The 22,626-nt window shown below is 41.1% G+C and overlaps 1 protein-coding gene across 2 annotated transcripts; it reads left to right on the forward strand.

Moving 5' to 3' along the window:
* The first annotated feature begins 10,922 nt into the window (after nucleotides 1–10,922).
* On the forward strand, nucleotides 10,923–22,539 carry dbndd1 (dysbindin domain containing 1). 2 transcript variants are annotated; one of them, XM_084396362.1, is made up of 4 exons: nucleotides 10,923–11,168; nucleotides 14,391–14,537; nucleotides 15,537–15,674; nucleotides 20,128–22,539. In XM_084396362.1, the coding sequence occupies exons 1-4, from the start codon at nucleotides 11,138–11,140 to the stop codon at nucleotides 20,310–20,312; spliced, it is 501 nt and encodes a 166-aa protein (XP_084252488.1). In that variant the 5' UTR covers nucleotides 10,923–11,137; the 3' UTR covers nucleotides 20,313–22,539. The 2 variants fall into 2 exon arrangements, with proteins under 2 accessions (XP_084252488.1, XP_084252489.1); XM_084396363.1 differs by having other exon boundaries at nucleotides 11,039–11,168; nucleotides 20,140–22,298.
* Nucleotides 22,540–22,626: the final 87 nt, after the last annotated feature.

Consider the following 22,626-nt stretch of genomic DNA (forward strand, 5'->3'; position numbering starts at 1 on the left):
GTGGGGCAGTACTGATGTATTTTATGTCGTAGAATAAAGCGTGGAAGTGTCTTGAGCTTGTGTTCACCACAGACCTTATTTCAGCCATTTAACCAAAACCCCATTCAAAAAACCCATTGACTTCGGGATGATGGAACCAGAAGTGCTAAAATGCAACTTGCGTTGGCCTACAAAGTTATGTCATACTGCACCACTCTATTCCTGCCTGCCGCTGGAGTCGAGCGAGGTACCAAACAGAAAGATGAAACACAATATTGTCTTGAATCTCTCAGGAAAAGAGAGAAATCCGTGGGAGTTCCTTCAGGAATCTTCAAAGCAGTCTCTGCGACAGTGGGATAACGAGCTGCTCTGGGAATATGTGGCACTTTTCACAGAGAAAACAAGACATACGGAAGAGTATGAGATTGTCTATCAAAAAATATAAGGTGTAGGTCAAAGATTTCAAATGTTTTCATCCCCCTGGCAGTGGTTAATTATAAAAATATATAAACGAGACATCCAATTCATTAGCCGCTATAGGTAAATACCATAGACAGTATATAAACTGGACACAGCGACCCCATAGGTTTCAACGGAGAAAAGTGAAGCAAATTAGAAGCACTCACTTCCTGATGGCTGAGCGTACTGCGCAGACTCAAACTGAGCTTGACGACGTAGATGTGACGTGAGCAACCCGTCTGTCTTCTAGTAGCTGTGCCAAGAGAAATCTGAATCATTCCCTTCCGAATCTCGCAGAGACGGAGAGCGTGAGTAGGAGCTGTCCATGAGCTAGGAGCAGGAGCAACTTTATGACTCTCTATGGGCTTCTCCCTTGACTTTATCGGACTTTATGCCTCCACGTCCCCCCGATTGACTACGAGCTTCTCCTCCTGTCTATACGGTAATTTCCAGAGAGTCGCGTGGTTATGACGCAATCGTTAGCCTATTTGTACAAAAACTGTTTCTACGGGGCCATAACGTAAGATACAATGTAATGGAGCCTTTTATACATTGTCGTGTTTCTTTAGAAATAAACAATGGACAAATAGAGTCTTTAAACGCCTCAGATGTAAAGTTATTCACTGTCAAAGTGACGCCAAAATGAATGGGAGTCAATGTAATGCTAACAGCAGGTGATGGCTTGTTAGCCAATGGCGGCCCTCGGGGGTGGTACGCTTTTTGGATGCTGGATTACCCCCCTGGTAAATACCAAGAAGTATAGGTAACCATATGCACATATGCTCCACCCATTGGAACAGTTTTTCATGAATATGCACGTATGCTTCGCCCATTGGAACAGTTTTGCATGAATATGCACGTATGCTCCACCCATAGAACAGTTTTTCATGAATATGCATGTATGCTCTGCCCATTAAAACAGTTTTGCATGAATATGCACGTATCGTATGCTCCACCCATTGGAACAGTTTTTCATGAATATGCACGTATGCTCCACCCATAGAACAGTTTTTCATGAATATGCATGTATGCTCCGCCCATTGAAACAGTTTTTCATGAATATGCATGTATGCTCCACCCATAGAACAGTTTTTCATGAATATGCATGTATGCTCTGCCCATTAAAACAGTTTTGCATGAATATGCACGTATCGTATGCTCCACCCATTGGAACAGTTTTTCATGAATATGCACGTATGCTCCACCCATAGAACAGTTTTTCATGAATATGCACGTATGCTCCACCCATAGAACAGTTTTTCATGAATATGCATGTATGCTCTGCCCATTAAAACAGTTTTTCATGAATATGCATGTATGCTCTGCCCATTAAAACAGTTTTGCATGAATATGCACGTATGCTCCACCCATTGGAACAGTTTTGCATGAATATGCACGTATGCTCCACCCATAGAACAGTTTTTCATGAATATGCATGTATGCTCCGCCCATTGAAACAGTTTTTCATGAATATGCACGTATGCTCCGCCCATTGGAACAGTTTTGCATGAATATGCATGTATGCTCCACCTATTGGAACAGTTTTGCATGAATATGCACGTATGCTCCACCCATTGGAACAGTTTTGCATGAATATGCACGTATACTTCATCCATAGAACAGTTTTTCATGAATATGCACGTATGCTCCGCCCATTGAAACAGTTTTTCATGAATATGCACGTATGCTCCACCCATTGGAACAGTTCCTCATTAATTTGCACGTATGCTCCGCCCATTGGAACAGTTTTGCATGAATATGCATGTATGCTCCATCCATAGAACAGTTTTTCATGAATATGCACGTATGCTCCACCCATCGGAACAGTTTTTCATGAATATGCACGTATGCTCCGCCCATTGGAACAGTTTTTCATGAATATGCACGTATGCTCCGCCCATCGGAACAGTTTTTCATGAATATGCACGTATGCTCCGCCCATCGGAACAGTTTTTCATGAATATGCACGTATGCTCCGCCCATCGGAACAGTTTTTCATGAATATGCACGTATGCTCCGCCCATCGGAACAGTTTTTCATGAATATGCATGTATGCTCCGCCCATTGAAACAGTTTTTCATGAATATGCACATATGCTCCACCCATTGGAACAGTTTTGCATGAATATGCACGTATGCTCCACCCATTGGAACAGTTTTGCATGAATATGCACGTATACTCCATCCATAGAACAGTTTTTCATGAATATGCACGTATGCTCCGCCCATTGGAACAGTTTTTTCATGAATATGCACGTATGCTCCACCCATTGGAACAGTTTTCATGAAGTTACACGTATGCTCCGCCCATTGGAACAGTTTTGCATGAATATGCATGTATGCTCCATCCATAGAACAGTTTTTCATGAATATGCACGTATGATCCACCCATTGGAACAGTTTTTCATGAATATGCACGTATGCTCCGCCCATCGAAACAGTTTTTCATGAATATGCACGTATGCTCCGCCCATCGAAACAGTTTTTCATGAATATGCACGTATGCTCCAACCATAGAACAGTTTTTCATGAATATGCACGTATGCTCCGGCCATTGGAACAGTTTTTCATGAATATGCACGTATGCTCCGCCCATCGGAACAGTTTTTCATGAATATGCATGTATGCTCCATCCATAGAACAGTTTTTCATGAATATGCACGTATGCTCCACCCATCGGAACAGTTTTTCATGAATATGCACGTATGCTCCGCCCATCGAAACAGTTTTGCATGAATATGCACGTATGCTCCACCCATCGGAACAGTTTTTCATGAATTTGCACGTATGCTCCGCCCATTGGAACAGTTTTGCATGAATATGCACGTATGCTCCGCCCATCGAAACAGTTATTCATGAATATGCACGTATGCTCCACCCATTGCAACAGTTTTTCATGAATATGCACGTATGCTCTACCCATTGCAACAGTTTTTCACGAATATGCACGTATGCTCCACCAATTGGAACAGTTTTTTCATGAATATGCACGTATGCTCCGCCCATTGGAACAGTTTTTCATGAATATGCATGTATGCCCCGTCCATTGGAACAATATTTCATGAATATGCACGTATGCTCCACCCATTGGAACAGTTTTTCATGAATATGCACGTATGCTCCACCCATTGGAACAGTTTTTCATGAATATGCACGTATGCTCCACCCATTGGAACAGTTTTTCATGAATATGCACGTATGCGCCGCCCATTGGAACAGTTTTTTCATGAATATGCATGTATGCGCCGCCCATTGAAACAGTTTTTCATGAATATGCACGTATGCTCCACCCATTGGAACAGTTTTGCATGAATATGCACGTATGCTCCAACCATAGAACAGTTTTTCATGAATATGCACGTATGCTCCGCCCATTGGAACAGTTTTTCATGAATATGCATGTATTATGCTCCACCCATTGAAACAGTTTTTCATGAATATGCACGTATGCTCCGCCCATTGGAACAGTTTTGCATGAATATGCACGTATGCTCCATCCATAGAACAGTTTTTCATGAATATGCACGTATGCTCCATCCATAGAACAGTTTTTCATGAATATGCACGTATGCTCCAACCATAGAACAGTTTTTCATGAATATGCACGTATGCTCCAGCCATTGGAACAGTTTTTCATGAATATGCACGTATGCTCCACCCATCGGAACAGTTTTTCATGAATATGCACGTATGCTCCACCCATCGGAACAGTTTTTCATGAATATGCACGTATGCTCCACCCATCGGAACAGTTTTTCATGAATATGCACGTATGCTCCGCCCATCGAAACAGTTATTCATGAATATGCACGTATGCTCCACCCATTGCAACAGTTTTTCATGAATATGCACGTATGCTCTACCCATTGCAACAGTTTTTCACGAATATGCACGTATGCTCCACCAATTGGAACAGTTTTTTCATGAATATGCACGTATGCTCCGCCCATTGGAACAGTTTTTCATGAATATGCACGTATGCTCCACCCATTGCAACAGTTTTTCATGAATATGCACGTATGCTCTACCCATTGCAACAGTTTTTCACGAATATGCACGTATGCTCCACCAATTGGAACAGTTTTTTCATGAATATGCACGTATGCTCCGCCCATTGGAACAGTTTTTCATGAATATGCACGTATGCCCCGTCCATTGGAACAGTTTTTCATGAATATGCACGTATGCTCCATCCATAGAACAGTTTTTCATGAATATGCACGTATGCTCCAACCATAGAACAGTTTTTCATGAATATGCACGTATGCTCCAGCCATTGGAACAGTTTTTCATGAATATGCACGTATGCTCCACCCATCGGAACAGTTTTTCATGAATATGCACGTATGCTCCACCCATCGGAACAGTTTTTCATGAATATGCACGTATGCTCCACCCATCGGAACAGTTTTTCATGAATATGCACGTATGCTCCGCCCATCGAAACAGTTATTCATGAATATGCACGTATGCTCCACCCATTGCAACAGTTTTTCATGAATATGCACGTATGCTCTACCCATTGCAACAGTTTTTCACGAATATGCACGTATGCTCCACCAATTGGAACAGTTTTTTCATGAATATGCACGTATGCTCCGCCCATTGGAACAGTTTTTCATGAATATGCACGTATGCCCCGTCCATTGGAACAATATTTCATGAATATGCACGTATGCTCCACCCATTGGAACAGTTTTTCATGAATATGCACGTATGCTCCGCCCATCGGAACAGTTTTTCATGAATATGCACGTATGCTCTGCCCATTGGAACAGTTTTTCATGAATATGCACGTATGCTCCGCCCATTGGAACAGTTTTTTCATGAATATGCACGTATGCTCCACCCATTGGAACAGTTTTTCATGAATATGCACGTATGCTCCGCCCATTGGAACAGTTTTTTCATGAATATGCACGTATGCTCCACCCATTGGAACAGTTTTTCATGAATATGCACGTATGCTCCGCCCATTGGAACAGTTTTTCATGAATATGCACGTATGCCCCGTCCATTGGAACAATTTTTCACGAATATGCACGTATGAATGACTGCACCTGCTCTGGTTGATTTAGGAAGCGTATGATTTGCATCATTTGCAGCATCTGAATGGCCTTTTATTTTTATTTTTTTGGCACAGCTTGAAAGTCACCATGAAATAAAAATAGGCAATCTTTATTTATGGAATATTGCTGTGTTTATTATAAATGATTTATTGGTGCACATCATTATTGTGTTAAATTCATGTTCCTGGTAATCTTGAATCAGAGTAACTCCCTCTTGCAGCATCTCTTCTCTTCTCTGATGACGAGGGCGGAGCAACCTGTCAATCACATGAGATCCACCAATAGCAAACCACAACCATCCAATCAATTCCCCACAGACAAATCAAGCCACGCCCACATTTGTTCTCTTTCCAGAAGCTTTTCACTCGAATTTATGACACAATAGAGAAGGAACGATGAGCACAACTTCTGTTGCATGCTGACTTTAACCAATAACATAGCATTTAACTTAACCAGCATTAGCACTGGTACAAAGCACTGCTACTTGAAGTGCCAGTCAACCAGTCATTTGATATTCATGCAATTCTTCTGTTGATGAGGGAAGATGATGATATCCAGGATTTTCTTCTTGTTGTACCTTTAACACACAACAAGTTGAGAGAGCATTATAAAACCTCATTTCAATTCAACAAGACAACAGTATTTAAATTCCTAGCAATATTGTGCAATAACAGAATACTTTTTGGAAGGACGTGGTCATGAAAGGAAAGTTTCTCAAGCAAGAACATTTTCAAATAAAAGAAAAGTGTTGCAAACAAACTTTGTTTTGAGGCAAAAAATAAAACAGTTTCTCGGTTATATCAATTTTGATAGACAATCATTTTCTCATTGAATATCCCCTCTCACTATGAAATATATCATATTACAGAAGTAAAATGGCTTGTGAATTCTGTTTCATGTTAACTTAAAAAGAATTTGAATGGATTATGGTTAACATAGAGTACTTGGCTTTAATGAGAGTACAGGCTATTAATGGCAACAATGTGCTTTTTGAAGGAATCATGATGACCATTCTGGATCAACAGATGGAAGATCTGCTCAGCTGTGGATCTGCTGACGTTAATCCAAGTTGGCACCACATACCTGTGAGGATCAGCCTTGGCATTCCTTAAAAACAAGCACAGTAACACGATGTCCCAAAACTGAGATCTGTCTCAATCAACTAACATTAATTCTGTTTAAAACGGATATCTTAGCAACAGTAAGTCCAACACTGACCATCACATTCATTAGAATGTATCCATTTAGTTGTGTATGAATGTGTTCAATCATTTAACACCAGTTAGTCATCCAGCTTTGAAACATAAGCCTGTAAAATACAAGTATGTGAATGATAACGTGTATAGCTACGTTAGCTCAGTTTTTGCATTGTCCCATTCTGAAATGTGTCAGAACACAAGCACACGTTGCATTCTCAGCATTGCCACAAGGGGGCGATTGTTGGCGTAAACCGTCTTTAATGGTCAGTTTTCTCTTTCAGGCCAACTACCGTGACCATTCGAGAAGAAGTCTTTCCAGGCGAGTCAGTTAATTTGGTGGCTATCTTGGGAGTTTAGTCACTTCAATCAGGCAAATCCAACAGTAGCGTCATGATGCCGTCATCAAACATCAAGAACTATCACCAGGTTGTGATTTTGCAGATTGGTTCTTTTCTTTGGAAGATGAGAATTATTTTACTAGAGCCACCATATTGGCCGTTGCAATCTCTCCTATTTACCGTAATACCAGTAGTCCGTCGACCATATCAGATATATCCAAGTTTCTGATCTTGCCGACCCAAAACTTTGAGTGTTCATCAGAGGACTTTTTTTGCACTTGAACCACAAATACACACAAATTGAATGCATTCGAGTAGTTTGTGGTTTAAATTTTAAAAAGTAACAAATCCTTCCCTCGCGGGTCAATTTGACCCCCATAGGAATGAATGAAATGCGAGGAATGCTTCAGTACACATAGAAAAACCTAAAAATGCTAAAACTTGACCAAAAACTGATTTTATAATGTCTACATGTGTAACTGAATGCATCCTGAAGGGAACTGACTTTAGGACCCAGCGGAACAGCTCATTTGCTCCATATAGCAAACATAACCCCATCTAGTGGCAAGAGTCATGAAATATCATATTATATCATTTTTTCCACAAGAGGTCGGCAAAGACACCCAATGTAAGATATTTTGAGCTGAATTAAAAGGGTTATGCATCTCAATGTCTGAGCACACTGTCTGCGTGAAGCTAGCCTGGCTAACGTCAGACCAAGTCTCATTTGAGACTTGGTCTGGGAACCACGTGTTCATTTTCTCGTATTTGAGGCGTGGTTTACGAATGCCCAGAGCTGTTTATTGGGCGCTATGAATGTCTATCAAATGCGCCTGTACGTAGCTCATAACCAATCGCTTCAATTATACCAGATGACGTATGTAGAGTGACAGAAATTCAACGAGGAAAAAGACGATGGGTCAAAGATTTATTTGTGCACGATGGCGTTTAGCGAATATTACCGTTTGTGCAAGATAAACATGAGGGTAGAAGGTAACGTCGAGTCTGATGCCATGTTGGATTCATAGATATAAACAAACTGCTTCGGTGTCGTCATCGTCTTGCTGCTCCCTCCCCGTTCTGTGATTGGTTCCCTTTCTCAGGGGAAAATCTGGTCCATGGTGTCCAGACTGCCTAGCAGCGTGAATAAAATCGCGCTGCGAGCAAGGCAGTATGGGGAAACCCAGGCTAGCGTGAAGCCCAAAAACTTCAAAACCTTTGCAAATCATCTGTTTCGAACCAGTGATTCAGAGCGCGCATCAAACTGCCAAGGTCACATGATTTTCAATTAAAATTTCAATAGTTCACCACTAGGGGGCGATGATTGACACCTTCAATAAAACATTTTCAATTAGTAGGGATGCACGATATATGTTAATTTTTAATGTTATCGTTATCGGTTCGATAAGAAAATTTGGCCAATATATTAAAGCCGATAATTAATGGATTATTTCCTTCAGCCGAGACGCTTCAGATGCGCACTGTGCAACATGATGGGTTTGAATTGCTTGAAATATGATTGGAATCACTTCAAAAAAGGAAAATACAGTTATGTGCTGTCATATAGGCTACATAAAAAATATAACGAGAACATTATAATTGTGTGTTTGGGACATGGCTTTTAATGGTGAAACCTTTGTTTTTGTAATCAGGCTCTGAAAAATTACAAAAAAATGTGGATTTAGATTTATCGGCCAATATATATCGATTATCGACTTTCAAATATAAAGAATTATCCGTTATCGGTATCGGCCAAAATTTTCATATCGGTGCATCCCTAGCAATTAGTTTGTAAAAAAAAAAGTGTTTTTTGCTAGCCTGGCTAACGTCAGACCTCTTTCTCTTTGAGACGTGGTCTGGGAACCACATGTGCATTTTCTCGTATTTGAGGCGTGGTTTACGAATGCCCAGAGCCGTTTATTGGGCGCTACAAATGTCTATCAAATGCGCCTGTACATAGCTCATAGCCAATCGTTTCAATTATACCAGATGACGTATGTAGAGCGACAGATATTCAACGAAGAAGACGACGATGGGTCAGAGATTTATGTGTACACCAGAGTAAATCCGCACCCGACCCGTTTTCCGACAGCAGCACTAATTAAAATCTGCACCCGACCCGCTTAAAATAGAACCGACACCCGACCCGCACCCGAAATAAAATCAGTTTAGACTATCACATTATAGACACACTTACAAATATGTTTATTGCCAGGTCATACAGAAGTTATTACACGACAATTAACACAAGGACAACTGCAGCCGAAGCTGCCAAAAGGCCGATACATGAAGAACAGGGCTAACGTTACCACAAAACTGAGTAGCCTTATAACATTTTACCAGTCAAACAGGCGCGGCTACAACACTATATGCCACACAATTTCGTCTAGCCTACATCTGACCATTTTGGGTTCAAACACGCCCTGCACACCACACATACTTAACAGTGTTAAATGTGAAAAATACCGTTCGATAGAACTGCTTTCTTACCACAGTTTCTGCGTGCTTCCTCAGGGATGAAGTTCCACATTTGCGGCTATCCAACACGAAAATGCAGCAAAGCCTTTCACAATATTTTCTTCAGATAACTCCAAATTTCTCCCACACACTGGACTTGATTTTTGATGACGTATTGTCGACAACTTTACAATCTCCACTAGCTATTCTTTTCTTCAACTCCTCAGCATCTATCTCGACGACTGCAAGCAGATCGCGCGCGCGGTTATGATGAATTTTTAAAAGTGAAAGTAGCCTAGGTAACGTTATAGATCCTGGGAGGGCGTGGAGCGTCGGGCACAAATAAACTGACGTGGATTTAAAATTATTTTATCAACTTGAAATACAGGCATATTTTTGTAGATGTGTTCCTTAAATTATGCATATATTTTTACGTCTGTCATGTTTGATCCATAGATATAAACAAACTGCTTCGGTGTGTCGCATAGATGTCGTCATCGTCTTGCTTCTCCCTCCCCGTTCTGTGATTGGTTCCCTAGCTGAGGCGAAAATCTTGTCCATGGTATCCAGGCTACCTAGCAGCGTGAATAAAATCGCGCTGCGCTCAAGGCAGCATGGGGAAACCCAGGCTAGTTTTTTGCATGTTTGGGCTGAGATTTCGCCGCATTGGCACGATTTTCGAGCGCTTCGAAACAATGAATCATTTTGCGAAGAAATTGGTTCGATTGATTCAAAGCTTGGAAAAGCTTAGTTTCTTGAATCACTAAGTGGAACGTGAGATGAAGTCCATGTTTATAGCGCTAGCTTCCTGAATTATGGCACAGACATCTGAAAGTAACGTTATCGCCCCCTTGAGTACTGGAGTTGTTACTTCCCGACTGAACTTTAATGGGACTAAGCATCTGTACTGTCTTCAACTACTACGACTATTAGCCAATGAATATTCAATGCATAAAATCTTTAAAAAAAAAAAAAAAAAAAATAATAATAATAATAATAATAATAATAATATTATATATATATTGAATGAACAAAAACAAATTATAATCATCTAAACTCAGATATTCCTCTTTTTTTTCCTCACTTCATCTTATTTCCAAGCCTGTTCTGGATCAGTACACCTCTGCCTCTCTACACTCTTAAAAAATGCTGGGTTGTTTTAACCCAATTTTGGGTCAAATATGGACAAACTCAAACACTGGGTTAAAAATGTAATAAACAAATGTAACCCAATGGCTGGGTTTGTCCATATTTGACCCAAAATTGGGTTAAAACAACCCAGCATTTTTTGTGTATGTAAACCCTTTTTATTGTCTATGGGCGCACCCTTCCCTTGCTCTCTTCCCCGTTTTGGTGTGTCATGCAGTTGTGTAGTGGCTGACTGCGTTTCTCTAGCGGGACTCTTCATGTGTCAGTGTTGTGCGCGCTGCAGTGACAATAGGAGTGAATGTGTGACTGTGCATGTAGGGGTGGGGAAAGAGAGAGAGAGAGAGAGAGAGAGAGAGAGAGAGAGAGAGAGAGAGAGAGAGAGAGAGAGAGAGAGAGAGAGAGCGAGAGTGTGCACGAGACAGGAGGCGCTCCCTCTAATCCTGGCTGCGACGCCAAACAGCATTGCACCGGCTGCTACAATAGACTTAATGGAGGCTCAGGCAGACTCTAGTGCTGCAGGTAAGAGCAAACATTTCTTCAGACGCATTTAAACACACACACACCCATTGCATTCAATAGCCCGCTGTACAAGCCGCCACCATGTCCTTTATTCTCCAGCGCTCAGACAAAGCAGGCAGTCAGAGAAGCCGGTAGTGCTTGGCATTCATGCACATGGGAAAAGGCACAGCAACTTGGATGCATGTAGGGTGGAGGCTTATGAATTATAGCAATACGATTACTATAGCTCAGATGCGAATAAATGTGAAAGGTCATGAGCAAGAGGGATTTTTGGATGCACATTTTTTTTGAGGATTTGACATTGAGTTGCATCTTGCAGCGGCTACTTTGAGACAATGGGACTTGGGTACCACTGGGTGATGTTAAAAATATAGCTCATTTCGGTGTGTATGGTTTAGATGGAGAGCCTTTTGGAATTAACCAATGTATAGCAATCCCTGCACCAATATTTGCATGACTGGCACGCACAGAAAGAGAAGCAGCCAGCGGGATCTGTGTGTGTGTGTGGGCTAATGAGAGGTGTGTGAGGGAGGGATGACCCGCAGACTGCGGAGAACAGGCGCAGCTGGAAAACTCCCTATACCAGCACATAATAGATTCTTCACATGTTATGGGACTGATAAAAAAAGTTTATGCACAGAGAAATTGGATGAATCTGTTAAATATGGTTGGATGTAATCTTTTTCTGCTCACGTCTTCTCACAAAGTCCAGGCCTGTCAATTTAATGTTAATGTAGTGTGATTATTATTATTTTTTCACATTAAATAATGGGAAATAACTAACACAATTAGTCATGCATTCTGACCTGTATGTAAATTTCTTAATGTAGTTGCTGGTTTGGCCCTGGTTTTTTGCGAGTCCACAGTCAGCTCAGCCCCAGCTGCTACTACAGGAAAAGAGCCTCGCAAAACCACACAAAATGCCACAGACGGAGTACAAGAACACATGCTTTGTATTTCTGTTTATCTTAATTACCCTCATATGCCGTATTAAAGGTTCCTAGTTATGTTTTGGAGACTCCAACAATAGGTTTACATGCATCCAAGGTCAAAAAACACTATACATGGCAGAATCAACTCTTTTCTCAGTGTCTCAAACGGTTCGTTCGAAGATTCAGTCTCTCTAAACCCCGCCTTTCTAAGAGACTGCTCTGCTCTGATTGGTCAAATGGCCCAGTGTGCTGTGATTGGTCAGAAACCAAATGCTCATTACCATATCTGAATCTCAGCTCTTGACACACAGTGATACGAACAGTAACGATGGCGTGGGTTTTACCGTATCAATCTCATCAAAGTGGATTTGCTTTGTCAGCAGAAAACAGCGTCTTCTCGACATGAACAACACGAACCAAACTCTTCCAGTCTCAGATACACTACAGTGTTTGAGGGCGGAGCTAAGAGACACTGTTCAGCCAATCAAGACCATAGACTGACATTATGCAAATTAGTTATAAACCTACGCAGTTCAGCAGGAAGTGAGACGGGAATTACTGACGACTCGTTTCACGCAGTTCAGAAAAAGCATAATAGGGGAACTTTAAATATTTCTATTTACGTAATGTATTGAGATATAGTCAGTTTTAGGGTGAGTTCTATATATCAAATATTTAGCGTAAAATGTTTGTGTTCCAAAAAAACAGAGGTAGATCCAGTCGTCCACTTGTTTTCAAGTCCCATGTGTGTAATTGAAGTGCTTTCAACCGTCTAAAATGCTTGTCTGCTTTGACTGCTGCCGCCAGAAATCAATAGATGGCTGGAAGCTCTTCAAACAGTCAGTGAAACACAAGCATCTTCTGTTTCACTTCTTTGGCAACCGCTGGCAAACCCCATTAGAGAACGGGACATGAGGAACACCCTAGCGACCGCATAGCAATGCTCCGGCAACTTATGTGCTTACGAGTACCCAGAACCCCCTGCAACTGCATCGCAACGACCTGGTTACCACCCAGAACACACTAATATTGTGCAATGGGCAAAAAATACACATTATAAATTACCGTATATTATAAAGCAGAATCCAGTCCTTGATTCTGATTGGTCAATAGCTGTGTTTTATTCCCGATAAAACAATGGTTCTATATATCACTACACAACACCCCTAGCAACCACTCTTAGCAACGCAATCATGTATTCTCATTGATATTATTCATTGAGGCTTATAGACGTTATGTGCCAGAGAAACAATCGTGCAGCATCTTTAGAATATTGTCTTTGAACTTTCGGTTTTGCGGTCGCTCTGTATATTTCCAGAGCCCGTCTACGGAGAGCCTGGCCACTCCCTATTAAGTCCTATTGTACCGAATTTTGGTTGTAGTTCCACCAGAGTTCCACTGGGGGCGATCACCCATGAGTGCAAAATGAATGGGAGTCAATGGCGCTAGACGGCTAAATTTGTCTCTTTCACCCGATTGCCGTTGAGAAATCTCAGGTTTTGCAAGTTCAACATGGGTTATAGGTCGAAAGTTGAATGAACGAGTACTTATGTCCTTTCGATTTCTTACAGGTTGAGTTGTTGTTGCCCATAACACGCTAGTATTCTGCTAATGAACGCTGATTGGTCAGTGAAGGACTGATTACGACCAGAGAGACCGCTTGATGGTATCGTGCCATCCGAAGCGGGACCAGAAACAAACAAAACAAAAACTCTTCTAGCACGTGTATTTACCTGTGTCAGCTGTGTTGTCCATGCCTCGAGTGAAAAGAAAGTGCAGAGCGCGAAAGCACCAAAGTGACTGAAGGATTGCCGTGTAGCAGTATCTCTGGTCGTACGATGTGTATGACGTCATTGACATTTTAAAGCAAATAAGTGACTCTAAAAAAATCTAACACCCAGCAATGTGTAATTTCTTTGCATCTCCTTTCGAATACAACATTCAGATTACTAGACAAGAAATTATATCCTGAGAGAAGTGGATTTTGAGGGGTATAGCGCCATTCATTCTGCACTCGTCCTGTGAGCGCCCTCATGTGGAGCCAGAGTGGAACTTCAACCAGTTCAGTTACCACTTCTCTACTGACTGACTCACTCATCTTTGTCGCCATCTAATGGTGAAATAATGTAACTTCTGTTGCTGTTCATGGTTGGGGACTATTTTTTCCAGCGGAAGGAAGGCTTTTAGTGATTTTACTTCATGAAAGTTGCATTGATACATATTATTTGGCTTTAATATTTGTATTGTGTGGTAACCGTTTTATAATTTATGTTCTATGATTTCTTTGTAGAGCCACTTAGAGACCGAGAGTTCCAGAAGCTTCTGAAGTCCTCCAGCTCTGCCAGTCTCACCAGCGAGGCATCCCACAATGCCTCAGGAGAGCATGTTGGCACCCCGGCCCATCATGGCAGCCAGGTGCTGATCACAGAGAAACGACGTGAGTGAAACTGTCCGAGGACAAGTCTGGGTCATATTCTACCCCAATCGAAAGAATTAGGATCAAGACCATTAAGATTGTTTTCTGTCACAGCATTTTCACTACAATAGACCTTAACATTGACCTAGATTAATAAATGGTTTAAAAATTGTCTCCATGTAATTTATTTTCTTTTGATTTGGGGGAGAAATATAAGCCAGACGCATTTACATTCACCCAATAATAGAGCTGCACGATTCTGGAAAAATTAAGAATCACAATTTTTTTGTTTGTTGTTTCAAACAAAGATCACAATCCTCCACGATTGTACAAACAACTAAACAAAATAACCTAATTTACTAGAGGTTCGGACCAAATGTTAATTGCTGTAGTCTGTTTAAAGTGTTTAATTCATCTGAATTATTTTCAAAATCATGAATGATTCAATGACTCACTCATAAATACTTCATGCGTTTCATTACTGAATGAATCAGCGTTTTTGAACGAATCTCTTGAATGAATGATTCAATGACCAAAAAAAAAAATTTAACAGTCACTTGTCGCCACCTACTGGTGTAACGATATAATGCTTTAACCGTTGAAGCGTCAAGTTACTTTCTAAAGGTCTGTTTTGATCACAGACATCAGTGTTTAAATCCGAACTATACACTTTTCTCCCAGTTCTTCTGTGATAATTTGAATTATTGTAAGACAGAAATAATGATCCTGTGATGTTGAAGACAGTTTGTGAAGCTGTTTCATATCTATTCATGACAACGGCTCTCTCTGGATCAGAACACAGATCTGAATGTTCTAGTGTGATTTTATCAAAGGTTTAATAGACAGAGCCGAATCATAGTCATTTAGTAATGAGACTGCGTGAGTGTTTGAATCGAGATCACAATCTTTTAACGATTAATCGTGCAGCTCTATCCAGTAGTCTGAGCGAAGAACGATACAGTGTGATTGCTCTGAACCAGTGGTCTGGCCTCAGTGTCGATGTCTTGTGCCCGATCTCAGAGCCTCTCAGCAGTGTGTCGTCTCTGGAGGTGCACTTTGACCTCCTGGACCTGACGGAGCTCACAGACATGTCTGACCAGGAGCTCGGGGAGGTGTTCGCCGACTCGGACGAGGAGAACCACACTGAGTCCCCTGCCAGTGAGTCAACTCACAGATCTTTATTTACCATTTAAGATTTGAAGTTAAATAACTATTAAGCTAAATCATTCCAGTCCTCAGAAGATAAATAGAGTGATGCAGGGATGACACAAACCTGGAGGTTCGCATCACACAAGTTTCGATCAGCAAGAGCTTCAGACTGACGGCAGATGGTCTGGACTCCATCGCAGCTTTCATTGGCCAAGGACCGATCTCCTAAATGACATATTTAAATGTTTTATCCTTGAAAAAAATTCTGTCATGCCTTTAAGATATCTTGAATGTAACTCGACACCCTTGCCTCATTTAGTATACGCGGTTCTATGAATATGCAAATGAGCCCCGCCTCCACTCACTCCCTCAGCTCAGAGATCCACTGGTTGACGATCACACGTTGATCTGATTGGTTACAAGGTAGTTTGTGACGTCAGAAACACCAGCGATTTCAAAGCGTGTTTTTGAGACTGTCTTTGGTTCACTGCAGTTTTAAGGAGAAAATACTCAGCAATGGTGTCGACTTATGAATTGACTTATTCATATTAAAAGCACCACATAAACAACATTAAAAACTTGATTTATAAAAGATAATCTTCACATATAAACACAACGTTTATGATTTTTGAAGCCTTAATACAATTGCCAGAAGTAAAAAGCTAAAGTTAGACTATAAACAAACTATACCATTATTTAAACGATGTGTCATTTCTGACCGGTATTTCAGTCTTCATTTAAAATCTACAAGTTAGAAGAGTTTGCCAGAGAGCAAGTATAATCACACTAGTGTTGCCTTTTCGGTGTGACGACGTTTAATGTCCACAACAATAGTCCCATTCAGCCTCTTGTTAACAACAGACATTTTCAAGAGAGGGGTTTTACTGGTGTTTTCAACATTTGAAAATCTCTTGCGCTTGTGTTAACCATAGACCTTATTTCAGGCATTTAACCTAAAACCCTTTTAAAAAAATCCATTGACTTTGGGACAAGGGAACCGGATGTGCAAAAATGCTAGCTAGTTTCTGTGTTTTAGGACTCATTCCGGCAGCACTCTATTGTTTACGACACAATGTTCACTGTGTAGCAAGACAAAGAAAACAGAAGATAACGTTTTGAGTAGAGAATGTTGAATTCTTGGCGACTTGTACAGTCGGTTCCATGGATTTCTACACTGAGAACATTATTATTTGATTAAGTTCTGAGCTGAAGTGCACAAATGTGTACATATTAAATATTTAAACTATGAGGCAATGTCAGTGCATCCTCAGCTCTGAGCAATATAAGCATTACTTTAAATTACCTTAAATTTTCTCCAAGTTATGTGAATAACATTTGTCTTAGCCCAATTTGGCAGTGCTTAAAATGGATGCTGAGAGGTGCTCACGATGACAGCGAATAAACCAAAGGTCATCTAATGTTTTTTACTTTTGGTTGTTAGTAGGTATTCTGAATTAACTGTTGTTTACAACTATATAGAGTGGTGCAGTATGACATAACTTCGTAGGCCTTTGCATTTGAGCACTTCCGGTTCCATCGTCCCGAAGTCAATGGTTTTTTTTAATGGGTTTTTGGTTAAATGGCTGAAATAAGGTCTGTGGTGAACACAAGCTCAAGACACTTCCACGCTTCATTCTACGACATAAAATGCATCAGTACTGCCCCACTCGTGATTTTTTTTAAGCTGTTGCATGTCATGAAAAATGGGACTACAGAGTCTGTCGAGGAGATTAAACGTCATCACGCCGAACAGGTAAAACTCAGTCCGCTTTTACAGCATCCTTATGCTTATAATTGTGCTCCTATACACTATTCTAACTCAAGCATTCTGGGAAAAAGTTTTTAGCTAAAAACAGAAAGAGCTGTTGGAAGCTTAGTAATGGTGACGTTGAATTCGTGGGACTGTGATGTAGTTCGTTTATAGCCTACCTTTAGCTTTTTACTTCTGGCGACTGCATTTAGGCTTCAAAATTCATAAAAGGTGTGTTCATCTGTGACAATTATCTTGATGGACAAAACGTGCAAATATCATAAACTTTGGTTGATCACAGAGCTTGTTTTTAGAGATAATCCAAAAGCCTTTGGAAATATCCTATTGGGTTTTTCTCGAGGGAACCAGTGTGATCCGAACTGCCGATTGGCCTACAAACTGACGTCAAACCTGCATCACTCTACTCAGAACTGAGCTTTAACTGAACACCAACAGTGTCTGTCGCTCATGTTGCCTCAGATTACCAGCTCTTATTGAAAATTCTTGCTTTGTTACTTGCAAATCCCTTTCTGTGAGAAGTAAAACGGATATGAACTCTATTCCAAAACCTAGTGAGCTGCTTTGCGTTCTAGGCAGCAATCTTCTAAAGCAGGGGTCCCCAACCCCCGGGCCGCGGACTGGTACCGGTGTCTGTGGGACATTTGGTACCGGGCCGCACAGAAAGAATAAATAACTTAACGTATTTTCCGGACTATAAGTCGCTCCGGAGTATAAGTCGCATCAGTCAAAAATGCGTCATGAAGAAGAAAAAACATATATAGCCTAAGTCGCATTTATTTAGAAATTTATTTCACACACACACACACACAAAAAAAAAAATCAATGTTACAGACGGGACAGTTCTCCGTTACGGACGTGAGCGCTCTGAAAGCGGCACTAAAAGACTGCTTTAAAACTTTCACAGAGACCTCAAACAGAAAGCACAAAGCCTGTCTTTAAATTTAATTTCGGTTTGTATTAATTGTATCTTAATTTTAATCAATGTTTCATCAACCAATTGCCTGGATTTAATAAATAAGTAAATATATTAGAAAATAGATAATCACGACACGGAGGCGCCGGCGCGTGAACTGGAGCTCGTCTCATAAATGAACCGAAACTCAGTGATAAGGTATAGCCTACTTGCCTCACAGACCTGAGACATATATAGAAAGCTTTAAATGTCTACTTTTAAACAGAAAAATTCAAAACGAAAGAAAACTGACTGTTCTCTGCTTATGTAATAGTATGAAATGTGCATTTCTCTCTGGCGCGTTCACTACTGTGAAGATCGCGAGTCAGCATCGTCAACTTCATCTTTGCAGCCGACACTGACACAGAAAACACTTGCTTATTAGTAAACAATTAAAATGTCTCCTGCTATATTTTACATATTCATAATCATTAATTTTGCCGGTTCTTTGTGACAGCTTTTAGGTGCTTTATTGGCAGCGCCACCGTTACATGTTACATGAACGTATCAGCACTGAGATTTTTTTCTTTTGGGGGGCATTTTGTTTGTGTTCAGGCTTTCTCAGTTGTCTTTAGGCGCGATGTTACGAGGACGCTGCCTGCACATTGGATTCACGTTTATTATTATATAAAAAAAAAAACACCCAAGTTTTTATGCCGGTCGTATCATTTTATTTTGTTGTATTTATCCGCCACACCTTAAAGGCCGGTCCGTGAAAATATTGTCTGATATTAAACTGGTCCGTGGCGCAAAAAAGGTTGGGGACCGCTGTTCTAAAGCATCATGGGACGTCATTAGTGACTGGTTTAAAGACCTCTCCTGTGACTGACCACTCACAACGCTACTCTTGACACCATTGTCAACAGGTCAAATTGTTTCAATTATGCCATTAACCTTTCGAGTTGTACACAACAAGACAAAGACATTTCATTAAATTAAAACGAAAATGTTACGTATGCCCTTTCCCTAAAACCAGGCGTGTTCAATCCTGCTACTGGAGGGTCAACGTCCTGCAAAGTTCAGGTCCAACCTGCCCTGAACAGACTTGCTTGGACGTTTCTAGTGATCCTCAATACCTTGACTAGCTGGTTCAGGTATTTAATTGGGGTTGGAATTAGACTGGACAGTGGTCTTCCAGGAAAGGGTGCCTAAAACCATCCACTAATGCAGGGATAGCCAACCCTGCTCAACACACCTGCCTGTAGAAATCCTGAACACCTTGATTAGCTGGTTCAGGTGTGTTTGCTTAGGGTTGGAATTAAACTCTGCAGGATGGTAGCCCTACAGAAGCAGGGTTGCTACCCCTGTACTAATGTTTTTCCTATGGAAGTCAAATCAGTACAAACACGTCAAGAGGTGGATTGAAATGCTTGTGTAAAGTACTTAAATATTAGGCCAAAAAAAGGCAACTTAGAAGACAACTTCTAAACCAGAGGTTCCCAATCTTGTTGCTGGAGATCAACCTTACAGCAAAGTTCAGCTCCAACCCTGATTAAACACATTTCAACCAGCTAATTAAGATCTTCAGAAGCACTTGATAATCACAGACAGGTGTGTTGGTTGAAAGTAAACTCTGCAGGTTCTCAACCTTCCTGCCAACCTGTTCATGAAGAGTCTTCATGTTATATAGTCCCTTAAAATACCATCTCGGCAGGCATTACACTAGGTTTTGGAACAGAACGATAGCCTTATTGTTGTGACTGGCTATGAAGTTGCTTTTCATTGGTTGGTTTTGTAAGTTCGCCCCACAGATCGCCATCAGCCGCCGTTACCAAGATTTCCCCATAGCGGTTACGTCCGCTCGCCCTCCTGGACCCGCGGGGGAAAAGGGGATCAGCAGCCGAGAGATCGAAAGCACCACAGCGACTCCGAGAACACAGAGCCAATGCTGAAGATAGAGCGCTCTCAATCCCAGCAGCCTTGAGCCAAGGCCGGCTACAGGGGCTTGGGGAGGAAACTAAGCCCTTGTCTGGAGAGGGGAGGTTCCTTGTCAAACAAGGAGACGGGGAACCTTAGGGATCAAAGGACATGGTGATCCCACTTAAAGATAATGCAATCCCTTCGTCCATTATGGGCGAGAAGACAGCTCCGATTAGCTGGGATAAGTGTAGACTCTTCCTCAAGATGGAACAGACTTCATCCAACCAGGATTTTGGGACCTAGTCACTTTCAGTCTTCTCCATGTGACGACTGCATATGGAGAACTTGAAGCAAGATGTAGCATTATGGACCACACCATGAATTCAAGGAGCAACTGAGGAATTCCACAGTGATTTGACTCTTCAAGGAACTGTTTAAGGACCAGAGCAATGTGTTGAGGCAGCAACTGTGATCAGCCTACGGAGAAGTTCAGGACATGCCTGTGTGAAGGGACAGAAGTGTCCTTCGAGGAGATTCTGCATGAAAATGAGAGACCCAGAAACAAAGCGATTAAAAAAAATGTCATGCCTAAAGGTCATTGCACACCAAGTCCGAAATTCTCGTCCGAAACTTTTGCACGTTAAAAAAAATAAGACCTCACGTTGTGTCAATCACGTTTACACACTGCCTCCGAAACTTTCATCCGTCATAAAAAAATGTGGATCGGGTTCAATTTTCTGCGTTTTTCTGCATCCATAGCAAGCATTCTGAGAGGTGTTTTGACAAGTCAGAGCCACCGTACAAGCGAACGTGAAAATCCAGAACTGTTCAGGATCAATGACGGAAATTGGTGATCTTGTTTTTAATATGTGGCTCCAGTATCGCTAGCAAAGCATCAAACTGAGCCGCTGACATCCTGAAGTGAACTTTCAATCGCTCGGGATTATCCCGCAGCGAACTCTCCTTCCTCTCTAAGAAATCTCAGGATTGGATGGACCCAATATTTCCTCTTTGTTCCCTCTGTTTAAGAAGAGAGAGGACAACAAAATCATCCTCACTGTTTAAAGACTCCATTTTGTATTGTATTGCGATTCCCCCCCCCCCGCTACGGATTAATTCATACGCATCGGACTCAGTGTTCAAGGTTTCTGTGCGTGATGATTTTTTAGGATGACAAATACGAAAAAATGCATAAGAAATTTTCAGACTCTGTGTGCAAGGACCTTAAGGCCTAAAACATGCCCTACGCAAGTACATGAACACAGACACTTTGAGCTACGTCAGCTCAATTCATTGCAACATTCGGTTTCAAAATTTGTCAAAACGCAGTTCATATTGCAGCAGAATTATGTGTAGCATCCTCAACATTGCCGCAAGGCGGTGTGGGGTGGGTTTTAGCATAAAAGTGTCCAGTATTTTATGCTATGCCCAGTAGGGAGCAGTGAACACGGCTTAGGTGAACTGGAACGCAGCTCAGTTCATGCAACTCTCTCATAACAAGATAAGAGAGGCATACAAAATGGCAGTGTTTCCCAACCCTGTCGCTGGAGCCACACCCAAAGTACAGATTTCCAAACTCTTCCCCAGCAAACACACCTAATTCAAGATCATTAGTACACTCCAAATGAATAGGTCAGAAGTATGACCTCATCCGAAAGGTTGAGAATCATGGTGCTGCAGTTTAGGAGAATAATGTTGAACATGTTATTTTAATTTTGACCAACTTTGTGAAGGTAACTATCCCCCCATTGAGTACTGAGGTTTGTCACAGCCACAGTAACAAGAACGCACATTATGTACAACAGAACCACACAAGAATTCAGTTAGCATACTTGCGTAGATTATGTTTCTGGCCTAACTTATTGAGTATAGCAATGGCAAAAGTTGCATTAGAATGGATGTAAGGGTGAATAATCTTTCAGCAATATGTTTTTTAACTGCTCTGTATCATTAAATGTAATTTATTAACAATTTAACAAAGACATCATGTGCGATCACCGGTGCACAACAAGAAAGTGTGTCTTAAAATATACCTGATTCACATATAATCCTTTAAGAGAAGAAAGCTATCGGGTGGGCAGTTCAAATACAAATCCTAAAGAATAAAAGTTTGTTGTGCAAACAAATCTGCACTGTATATGTTACCAGGGTTATTACAGGGTTCAATGATGTCAAGCATGATCTGTACACAGGGTCACATCGGAGAAGAAATGTATTAACTACCAGAATCATTAACAATCAAATCAAGGAGGGCAAAAATATAACGGGAATAAATGTGAAAAATATCAATGATCAGGCTGTTTTTCCTCCCTTTCTTTCCCCGATATACTTTACTGTATCTATTACTGTACAAAGCAAGTCTTGTGACACAACAACCT

Source organism: Rutilus rutilus (assembly GCF_951802725.1).
Source record: "Rutilus rutilus genome assembly, chromosome: 23".
NCBI classification, from domain to species: domain Eukaryota; kingdom Metazoa; phylum Chordata; class Actinopteri; order Cypriniformes; family Leuciscidae; genus Rutilus; species Rutilus rutilus.